This window comes from Mycteria americana, chromosome 1 (assembly GCF_035582795.1).
Source record: "Mycteria americana isolate JAX WOST 10 ecotype Jacksonville Zoo and Gardens chromosome 1, USCA_MyAme_1.0, whole genome shotgun sequence".
Classification (NCBI taxonomy): domain Eukaryota; kingdom Metazoa; phylum Chordata; class Aves; order Ciconiiformes; family Ciconiidae; genus Mycteria; species Mycteria americana.
This window is the reverse complement of record NC_134365.1, coordinates 17379689-17391415: the sequence shown is the minus strand read 5'-3', so window position 1 is coordinate 17391415 and position 11727 is coordinate 17379689. Positions and strand designations below refer to the sequence as shown.

The following is an 11727-nucleotide window of genomic DNA, read 5'->3' as shown; positions in this document are numbered from 1 at the left end:
CAATTCCTCACCAGTCAGAATCAAACCTAAAACAGTCACTCTCAAATTACATCCTCCATGAGACAGTGCCCTTCCTCATTTGTAAGAACATTTGTACTGGCTGCACCCTGGATTTTCTGCATGTATTACAAAGAAAACATCTGTTCCAAGATGGATACCGAAGGAAGAGAGCTGTCATCAAGGCCAAGTTTCCCTTCCAGGGCAACTCATTTGTCACCTAACATGTCACGTTTTACCTTTCTTAAACATAAATACTCTCTGCTACTCTTCAGTCATAGAAAATTTTCCAGTTTTGGTAGCAGCTAGCATTTCTTGGGAAGGAATACGAGTTTTGTGTTCCATTATTCTTAAGAAAAAAGCCAGAAGTAAAAAAGGCTGCATATGATATTTTGGAGAAATTCAAGTTCTGACCATTAACTCACACCTCTAATACTGGAACGACTGAGGCTACTATGTGAATCTACATAGTAATTCTCATACACATTACAGAATCAAGATGTCAAACATATAGGGAATGTCACAAGTCTGGAAAAAGTCTCCTTTTCCCACTAGAATACTTAGTCCGCTGATCACATCTATTTCTTTCCATTAAATATGTTCGATTTAGAATCCAATACCAAACAGAAGAAAAAACAGCAGGAGTGCAGAATAGGATAGGCTGGTACTTAGGCTGGGTAGAAAAAATAATTTTGATCAAGTGATACCTATCTTTAAAAGTTCCTTCACTTGTTAAATGAGTTGTTAAATTACTTTTGAGACTGATCTTTGGATTAATAAAAGGTGCTGGTTAAATGAGAGCTAATAAATTACTCTAATTTTACTGAGTAAAAGAAGTTTGTAGTTTTGGCCTTAGAATGAAAACCTGTTAAATACATGGGCCACTGGGAACCAATACAAATGTCAGCATAAAGATTGGTCTAACCAAATGAAACAACAGAAATATAATATTATTTCAGTTATTTCTACAGTGCCAACACTGTAAGTACGAAAAATAAATGCAGAAGATGGAAGGAGAACACCACCACCATTCAATAGATTTAAACTTATTCTTTATGATGCACTTTCATCAAAATTTGTAGTTGCCAGGTATCAAATTTCATTCATGCAACATCAATCCACTAAGAAATACATATTTTGGTGAGAAAATTAAAGTCCATATTTATGTAAAAACTGTTCTGAAATAAAAATAAAACAAGATTTATTTTTACCAAAAAAATCTTTTTTTTCTTTTTTTACTAACAGAATAATTATCTGGAAAAAGTAATTTCCCACATGAGATAGCTAAAGGAAGTTAAATATATTTAAAAATGGAAGATTCTGCATTTACATAGTTATATGCCATTAACATTGAAGATATGCTTTCTGGCAAAAAACTTCTCATGCTTAAAAAACGCACCTTAGTTTCATACTGTACATTACAACATACAGTAGTAAGAAACAGAAGTAGTAAACAGGTTATATGCCAAGAAAAAAAGTTACATTACAAGACAGTTACAACTGTGACACAAAAAAATTAAAATGTTCAGTTTTAACAGTATTTGAAGGCAATTCACAATCATTTCAGGAGTTTTGTGAAATTTAAGGCCATTAGTTCCAAATAAAATGTATCTGACACAAACTCACAAAACTGTGTATTTTGTAAAAACTGTACATGCAAAACCATTTTATCATTATATATGAACAGGCATATAATAAAATTTTTGGGTAGTTCCGTACACAAAATTGTGCACAAAGCAACATGGTTGTGCAATTTTTAAACCAGTTAATTAACATTATCATTCATGCACCCTGAATGGAAACGTGATTAAATGACAATATTAAACCCAAATATTAAGAGCCAGCATCCCTTTGAATGGGCAATCTAGACAAAAAAAGTTAAAATTTTAAATTAAGTTTAAAATGGTCCATTATAAAACATCTGCTGCAATCACTCCAAAAGATTTTTCTGATGCAAAATTTCCAGTGCTTTAAGGAATGCATGATAAGATTTAATGAGCTCAGTGAGTCAACTATAATACTCTGATAGTTCTGATTTGAGGTAATTTTCTTTAATTACTTATAGCAAGTAACTCTTCTAATTTGCTTCAGTAACTAGTTTAAAAAACTGTAAACTTAGATAAACTTAGAAATTGGAGAATCTCTGAAAAAATACACATACCTCCCCCTCAAAGTTTGGAGTTAGTCATAAGTCATATGCAATTACGTTATTCACATTTTAGGAGTTTATTCTCAAACTGTGAGATGAATGGATTACTAAGCACTGATTGAAGCAATTCAGGTATTGGAAAACATAGATATTTGTCCTTTTCTTAGCTTTCATTTGTATTTGTCTGGACAAACATTCAAAGAGATATTGCTTCTCTTGTTATCTTGTGACAAACTATTGCAAGCTAGAAGACATGTGAGTCAATATTCCAAACTTTTATTCTTAAGAATAGTTATAAAAGTACTGAAATTTAAAAATAGTAACATGTAAACATTGATACAGAGTAATAGCATTCCTATACATTTATATACACACACAGTATTCAGAGAGGACAATATCTTCTGAGTTGAAACCCTGACTTGTGCTTTCCCCTCCAATAAATACATCAAAAAAGTAGGGCTTTTTGTCAAAAAAAAAAACAACAAACCCAAAAAACCAAAACTCAGAGAGAACATCAACATTTTGCTCCTAGCATTTAAAAGCTTTCCAGTTGCTCATGCAACCATAGGAGAATTTTGGTACACAAAGAGAATTTTTCTAGCTCCAAAAATTTATCAGAAGCTACTGCTGCATCCAGAGACTCTTGACTTGTGATAAATGCTAAGCACTTTGGAGCAGTCATATCTGAGTCTGCAACACATGAATTGGGGGTGTATAGGGTGGTGGTGCAGGTGATGGCTTTATTCCTCTGACTCTCATGTAGGACAGAAACTGCTCTGGGATCTCAGCTAAAACATCTTTAGCAAGTCTTGCCATGCTTAACACGTGGTTTCCACTTCTGTCAATGTAATCTCGGAATGGCACAAACTACAAAACAAAAGAGATGTTCACGCAGGTCATTATGCAGACATAGAATACATCTTACAACATAAAAATAAGAAAGTTTTATCTAGGGAGTTACAGTACATGAATATGCTACCTTACGCATTTTACCTATACATATACATATTTTGTATTTCATATTATATATTTTATATACACATGTTGTATCTCAATTTTTAAAAATCCATCTTCTAATAGAAACAATGTCATGCTTTCGCTTGGGCAAAGTTCTTCACATAAGCCATGGCTAGCTCAGATTGCCAATTACATGTTTCATTGATATATTTGGTTTATCTCTCAACCCTTTTCATACCAGAAATTAATTGTGTCTGAGAAAGCTATTCTTAGAGCATTTTCTGCTCGTGGGGCTCTCCTACCAGACTGCCTCTGTTCTGGCAGTTTGTGAACAGAATTTTTGCCATCTGAAGTCAACAAAACAGAAAGGATGACTTTATATTCTTGACCATTTTGCGTTATACCTAGGAGAACTATGAACCACCTGAACACTTTTTATATGATACTAACAAATGCATACAGGATCTAAGCAAAAAGGATTGGATTCAAAAAAGAACTTGTTATGTGATACTGCCCTGGTTTTGGCTGGAATAGAGTTCATTTTCTTCCTAGTAGCTGGTATAGTGCTGTGTTTTGGATTTTAGTATGGAAATAATATTGATAACACACTGATGTTTTAGTTGTTGCTAAGTAATGCTTACACTGGTCAAGGACTTTTCAGCTTCCCATGCTCTGCCGGGTGCACAAGAAGCTGGGAGGGGGCACAGCCAAACTGGCCAAAGGGCTATTCCATACCATATGGCGTCATGCTCAGTATAGAAACTGGGGGGAGTTGGCCGGGGGGCAACGATCGCTGCTCGGGGACAGGCTGGGCATTGGTCGGCGGGTGGTGAGTGGTTGCATTGTGCATCACTTGTTTTGTACATTCTTTTATCATTATTAGTATTACTGTTATTTTGTCTTCCTCTGCTGTCCTATTAAACTTTCTTTATCTCATCAACGGGTTTTATTATTTTTTCCAGATTCTCTCCCCCATCCCATCGGGGGCGAGGGTGAGCAAGCGGCTGTGTGGTGCTTAGTTGCCGACTGGGGCTAAACCACAACAGATACCCAGATATGCAACACCTAAAAAGTTAGCTACCTAGCTCTGGCTTGGATTTCATAATAATTAATGAGATGCTTGTGCTACTGGTATAGAAAAAAAACAATCTAGGCTCCTTGATTTTTATTCACAATGGACAGCACGCAGAGATGTAGTGGGTTAAGCTAGCTAATAGGTTATGCCAAAGGGAAGGCTGATTTGAAATTCTGCTTCTTGCTCAGATTTTGGAGCCTATCTCAGGGCAACAGCTGGGTGACTTTTCAAAATTGGGATTCAATGTCCAAAGCTACTTCTGGTACTGATATGCTAGGCTATGCTATGCTGGAATTCAAAACCTAATGGTGCCTTTCCCCCCCCTCACAAAACAAGGAAGATTTTATTGTTAACTGTTGTACTCCACAATAAAACTAGAACTGGTTGAGAAGTCACACCCACAGATCTCTCATCTCCTGGCTGAACTCTAAAATCTGAGTTGGTATAATGGTTGCCCATTATACCAACCAGACAAATTTTGCTTTCTTGGATGCACAGCAACCAAGGCTACAGATTAAATTCCATTTCTCTAAAAAGCATTGAAGTTTTCAAGATTTAGGGGAACACTGAATTACAGTGAGAGTTTAGCCTACACTGTATTTGTGAGATCCTGAGAGTTTTCCAGAAAAGACAAAAATAAACAAAAGAAATATATCAAATATATTAAACAAATAAAAAAAACTCTTGGGGGGAAAAAAAAAACAACCAAAAAACCCAACCCAAACCAAAGACAACATTTCAACAATAAAGAACTTGAACTTAATTAAATAATTTTTACAACAACTTTGGAAAGCACTTCTCACCCTGGACTTATGAAACCTATCTAGGCATCAATCTCCTACTAAAAGGTGTTCAGAATTCAAGTAAGAGATGACTCTTTGCATAAGTCTCCTGAAAAGGATCTCACATTGCCAGAAAAAGGCTCCAAGCCTAGGTATTTGAACTATGTTGAATTTAACTGAAACCTGTCACCAAATTAAGCGTGAACAGCTACTGATTAGGGCATTTCCCCAGGAAGCAGTAGATCCGCAGTTTCCTAGAAGATGATGACAGTCACAGAACTGTTGAAGCTAGAAGTGACCTCTAGAGATCCTTTAGTCCAACCTTGCTGCTCAAGCAGAGCCAGCTAGCACAGGCTGCCATAGTCAACAAGACTACCAGAGTCGTCAGCAAGACTATTCAAGGAGAGTAGCCTTTACTCCAGATTGGAGCATCCTTTACCTCTTCACTGTGTTGTGTCCAAGAATGTATCAGGCATAAGGGCAGGAGAACAACAGGCAAAAAGGAACCTGATTTTAGGGTGTTAAGCCCAGGAAGCAAGGTATCTGCAGTTCCATAATTAGCTGTCTTAACTATTTCTGTGTTTATTCAGTAACTCTTCAATACAAGAGACAAGCACATACTGTGACATTTACTAGTACTGACTCCTCCATTTCATAACAAAAGCTCTAGCAGTTTTCAGAAGCCAGCTCAACACTGCCCTGTTTCAAGTGGTTCTTCCTTCTTAAATCCATCAACTTTTCTGTAAGAACACATCTGACCGTCCCCAGAAGCATGAAGTTAGAAGAACAACAAAACAAAACAAGCATCTCTGTAGCCTGCTGCTTTACACATTCAGCTGGAAAGGGATAAGCTTGGTGTTCATTTCCCCCTCATGTGGTTATTAATTTTCTAATGCAATGTCAGTCCTATGTAAAAACGGCATGCAGTCTGAGTTAAAGAACAAAATTTGTCCCATCCCAAGAGATCACCTTACCCATTAGTCTGCAGACATGAAAACTCAGACCACTGTTCTGCAGCAAAGGGAGGCTATTTCAACAGTGTAATTATTGAAATGCAATTATACAATATAGATGGCCTGAATTAGTTTTTCTTCCCCTCTCCTTATGGTATATAGATGATGGAGGAGCTGGAGGAACTATGGACAGGTAAGCATACATACAGATATACAAGGACAGCTGACAATGACAGCAAGGCCTAGAGCTAACATGTAGAAGAAGTAGAGGTGGCAGAGGAATAGAATGAAAGATGTAGGAGAAACCAAAAGGAACCTGAGGGAATGTAAAGTACTTTTTCTATAGTTTGAGAATTTAATTTAAAAGGCTCATATACAAAATTTTCAAGAGGAACAATAGGTACATTACGAGTAAGTATTTTCCTAAAACTTCTTAAATAGAAAAAGCATAACAAAGGAGCAAGAAATGCAATAAACTGAGGAAGAATTGGTACACATGTAATACAGAGTCCCTACAATACATATGTATACTAGTGAGGAGGGAATAATGAAGGTCATGTCTTTACATGAATTGCAGTCAGTAGTAAATATAATAGATACAGTTACTCACTGTTAGCAGGCAAATTTTTCCTTTACTAATTTAATTAAAATATTTCACAATACTGACTGTTAAAATTAATTTCAGTAGCTAATTTTAACAAACCTAACACACAAAAAAGATAAACTTTTTATATTTCAGTAGTTAATTTTATACAAGCAAATCAGTTTTATCCTACCAGATATAAAATAAAGGTCATACCAAACCTAAAGGGTTTGACATTATCCCTTTTTATTTATTTAGCTAGCCTATAATGTATTTGTTAGTATTTAGACAGAGAGCACAAAATAATACTGCCTTCAGGTAATTCAATATGGCTTGAGGCAAAGTTCTGATTGAAATATGTTAATAGTAAATAAATGTTTTATTACGTTTCTGATACGCAATGAATTCTAAAGAAATACAAACGGATATTCATTGCATATTGTTCTTTATTTCTCAGCAGAAATTAGAATATTTCTGATGCAAAGCATTTTCACAAATCTTGTTTGTAACATTTGAAGGACTCTATCCATTTATGCTCTTTGCATGTAAGACCAGCAGCTTTTAGAGCTGCTGTTGTGTGGAGAAATTATGTATAATTACGTTGCGTATATTTAAATGCATTTAAACATAAGTGCAATGCATGCCAGAGATATCTGAATTAGCTTTAAAAAATCTGACGTGGCACAGGGCTTTGCAGAAATACTAATCTGGGGTCCAGAAACACTTCCAGCTCTGGAGGCAGATCTCCACATATTGCTCGGTTGAACAGCACTGACACATATAGCATAACAGATTACAGACAGCCCCTCTCTAGCCCAATACGGACTACCAAGGAACATTATAAAGGCTTTGACAAAACAGGAAACATTATTTCTTGCCTCCTGTTCAGCTGTCCCGCTTCTCCTCATCCCTCTTTTATAATTACCTTTTTGACAACACTGACTAAAGCAGCCAGCATGTCTTACTCTTCTAAGAGTTTTGATATGTCACTCTCCCATCAGTTGCTTTCTCCGTATGTTGCAGAAATGAAAAAAGTCTTTTTTTCAACTATTAGAAAAAGTAATTCAGGAATCTATTACTTTCTTTAATGTATATGCATACAGATTACGAGGGTAATTTAACTACTGTTGTCTTACTCTCATTTCTGATCCCCAGTTAGGAAAAAAATAGAAAGGGAATTTTAATGTAGTATTTATTGCACTGAGAAGCTTTAAGACTGGAAAAAAAGATCTGATCATTTTAATTTCCATATATTTATGTAGACTTGTTTATTTTGTATTCTAAACAAAAAGAACTATAAAATCCGGTGTCATATACATGTTTTGAACACTTCCTTGGATTGAGGTATTGTATCCACCAGCAGTTATCAAATCCTTAAACATTCACATACCAGTATTTGTAACATTAAACATTTTGAAAAGTTTCAGTTCCTGCATATATAAATGAAAACAAATATACACATTCCAAAGTTCATCAGCTGCAATCTGACCTTAATTATTATTAAAACATTATCACCTGCAATATGAGCTATTCATATAGCTCAGTTATTCTATATATATATATATATATATATATTCTACTAACCAACAATAATATAAAAATCCAACCTAGCTTGGAAAAAAATAAGTGAAAATAAGCAAGAGGAAAAATAAGTGAAGACTATGAATTTTGACAAATAGGAGGAATAAAGGGAGAAAAAGAAATGCCAGATGTAAGGTAAAGTTTGAACCTAAGAATGCCTGCCAGTGTTTAAGAAGCATTTGGACAATGCCCTTAGTAACATCCTTTAACTTTTGGTCAGCCCTGAAGTGGTCAGGCAGTTGGACTAGATGTCCGTTGTAGGTCCCCTTCAAACTGGAATATTCTATTTCATAAATGTATTCAGACACTTCCAGGAAAATATGCCTTCCATAAAAGATTTAGTTTTAGACAGATATAATTCTTTCTACAGTCATCAGGTTGTTCCAATTTTTCAGTAGTTTGCTGCTTTTCAAATGGCAACTTCTTTAATACTTTACTTTAGCAAGCAGGGATTAGCGTGTTGAGCCATCAAATGTCTTTCTCTTTGGTTCCACTTTAGTATCCCATGAAAATAAAAAATGCATAGCTAGTTAATTTTATTTATCAAGAAAATAATTATGAAATAACATCTGTCCAGGAGGGTAGGTAATCAAGTAATCAGGAGGCAAGATGGGGTGCCTGGAGCATGGATGAAGTACATAGTTTGGACAACCTGTGGAGTTCTAATCTTCAGCTCTGAGGGGAAAGGGGATTATGATGGGCATGTATCTGCATGCAAAACTACTATACCACCCTGCCGGTGGTTGCATAAGTTTGAATGACAACTACTGGGCTGACTGAACGACTGTAGAGAGCAGGAACAGAACCAGAGGACTCTGACAGAGAAATGCAGGCATCCGTGGAATACAGATGAGAGTAGCACTCTTAGAGCTGGGTTCAGTCACATAAACACAGGTCATAGAATCATAGAATATTTTGGGTTGGAAGGGGCCTTTAAAGGTCATCTAGTCCAACCCCCCTGCAATGAGCAGGGACATCTTCAACTAGATCAGGTTGCTCAGAGCCCCCTCCAACCTGACCTTGAATGTTTCCAGGGATGGGGCATCAATAACCTCTCTGGGCAACCTGTTCCAGCTATCATCTGACCTTAAAACATGAGACATCTGCATGGTCCTACGTGGCAGATGCAACATAGCAACTGGGAGACACTCATGGTCTTCTGGACTGGCAGTTAGAGGTAGGGAAAGACACCCTAGGCATCTCAAATGCACTGGTTAGAAGTCTAGGTATTGCCAACTTCCACAAAAGTTGCAGTTGGAATCATAGTAAGATTGCAGTACAGAGGCAACTAACTCTTCTCCCATGGCTGTATAACCCTAAGACTTTATATCAGTGTGCTGCTAGTTAGGAGTCATTTCCTAATGAATGCAGATCCACTACTATGTGTTATATAAAGGCTTATAGGTATCACAGAGAGTTTCTGAGCTTGTTATGAACACCCCAAGATAAAGTATGTCCATGCTAAGGTAAAATGAAAGGCAGGAATATAGATAGAAACATGAATTCAAAACAAACAGAATCAGTAAAATCTATTAGAGTAAATTTTCTCTCCCACCTGCACAATGTCTCTTTCTGCAAACTTTCCTCGTGAAGAAATCCTCACTATATCACCATCCAGTTCTTCCATAGCTTAAAAAAAAAAAAGAAACAAAATGAATTCATCTATGAGTTCAGCTACACAACAAAAACAATATTACTGAGAAAAACTTTAGTCAATTTACACTTCAGGGCAGCAAAACCAACAACTGTTATTTAGGTAACTCTTTAAGACCATTTGCGCCATAAAATACATCATGCTTTGTAGTTACTTTGCATTTTTTCATGCTGACAATACATACATTTTGCCTTATCTTCAGAACAAAACAGATCATAATAGGGTCCTTATCCTTCCAGCTCTCAAACCAGCAAGTATATCTGTTTTGGTAAGGCTGTATTTACACTTTCATAGGTGGAGAAGAATTAATCTTCAGCAATTATTCATACAAAAGTTATCACAGGATACAGCACAAAGAGGTAATAACTCACAATCATACCAGAAAAGTAATGACTGTTAATGCATAGGAATGAGGAGTTCTTAAAAAAAAATCTTAAATTTATTGGATAACTCTTGTATCTTTCTGAGCAGGATCCAGGAAAACTCTAAAATTGGCCAGATACCCAGAAGCCATTCTAGGTAGAAAGGCATATCTGCTATCTGGTCAGTGCTGAAATGGATCGACTTGGGATCACAGATTATTGCTCAGCCGTTGGATCTGCAATCCTACAATCCTTCTTTCAGTATATGCTATGAAAATCAAAACCCTGCATCACTGAGCTTCTCAGGGGTTTACAAACTGGGCTGAGTTCACTGAAACCAGTATTTCAAAACCTAGTTCTTCCAATGCAAGAACTAGAAGGCATAAATGACACTATCAGGAGCCAAGTTCAAGCCAAAAAAAAGCATGTTTGTTCAAATTAAAAATTAGTAGGTCTGTAGAGCACATTGCCAGATGATGCTGTTGATGCAAAAAATGTACATGTGTTCAAACGAGAAGACTGAACAAGTATTTGAAGGAGAGATCCACTGAAAATTTCCAAAACAGACATATAGCTGCTCAGGAAATTCAAATCTAAAAACAGTATTCAGGGAAGTATCATATTTGCTTATTCTGCTCTTAACGTTCTCTAGATAACCACCCATGGCCATATCAGATACAGAATACTGGGCAAAACGGACCCCTGATCTGACCTGTTATAGTCATCCTCACATCCTTAAGTAAAGCTCTGCCAAATGTATGTGCCATCTATCTAAGCTCCAGACTTTTAAGAACCCCCTTTAACTGGTAGCCCCCAGGGGCTGGGAGATCTAGGGGGCAGTGATATCTCGAGAGAAGTAGCTTAGTCTCACTACAGCAGAACTGAGGCTTGACTGGCATTTGAATTGTAAGACAGTGTGCCTGGAACATACACCCTCCTACACACATGCTTCTTCAGTGTTCACATCAGACATGGAGTCTGTTGTCTTTTCCAGAAGGAATTTCTGCAGATGGAAAAGTAATTTATCTGCCTTCTTGGGCATTGAGGACTAGATTAGATTTGGCACACATCTAATAGGTGAATTTCACTGAGGCAGTATACTCAAGGAGTGTGGGTCCAAAGATGGAAATTGTATCCTGCAGTACAAACAGAATCCTGCCTTAAGAAAAGCATTAGGGATGATACCCCAAGAACTCTGCAGAGACAAGCTCCAGAATTAAAAAGAAGACAGAATCTACATGTCCTGACTGAGTTAAGGGGAGCCTGGGCAAGCCCAAGGACTGGACTCCCAAACAGGGGAAAGGAAAAAGGCAAAGGAGGGTTGAGAGAAAAGTAAGTGACATACGACTGAAGTTGTAATTCTCAGGGGTAAAAATGAAGTTTGCAAATTTCCCTCATATGCATTTATGAAGATAAACTGCTTTTTCTCATTGCCTGTGGCATACAATCATCTGAAGTGTAAGCATCCACCTGGACAATCTCTTCAAGGAATAAGATACTTAAAATTATCACTAATATACCATTTGCCAAAAAGCATAAGAAAGTCAATGCCCAATAAATTTTTTGGTGTGTTATTTTTTCCTCTTGTTTTCATACTCTTAGAATATTTGTACAAGAACTAACATGTACAGTCA

At 36.6% G+C, this 11727-nt stretch overlaps 1 protein-coding gene across 3 annotated transcripts in view; it reads right to left on the bottom strand.

Annotated features, from left to right (window-relative positions):
• Positions 1–1247: 1247 nt before the first annotated feature.
• CPNE8 (copine 8) overlaps positions 1248–11727 on the bottom strand; it is a 112533-nt gene continuing 102053 nt past the window's right edge. The window contains exons 19-21 of one of the 3 annotated variants that reach the window (XM_075492144.1): positions 9633–9706; positions 3380–3450; positions 2825–3013 (exon numbers count right to left, since the gene is read on the bottom strand). In XM_075492144.1, the coding sequence (XP_075348259.1) occupies positions 2965–3013; positions 3380–3450; positions 9633–9706 (194 nt within the window). In that variant the 3' untranslated portion in view covers positions 2825–2964. Of the gene's footprint in view, positions 3014–3379; positions 3451–9632; positions 9707–11727 lie in introns of all 3 variants that reach the window. The other 2 variants (XM_075492151.1, XM_075492159.1) reach the window with 2 other exon arrangements.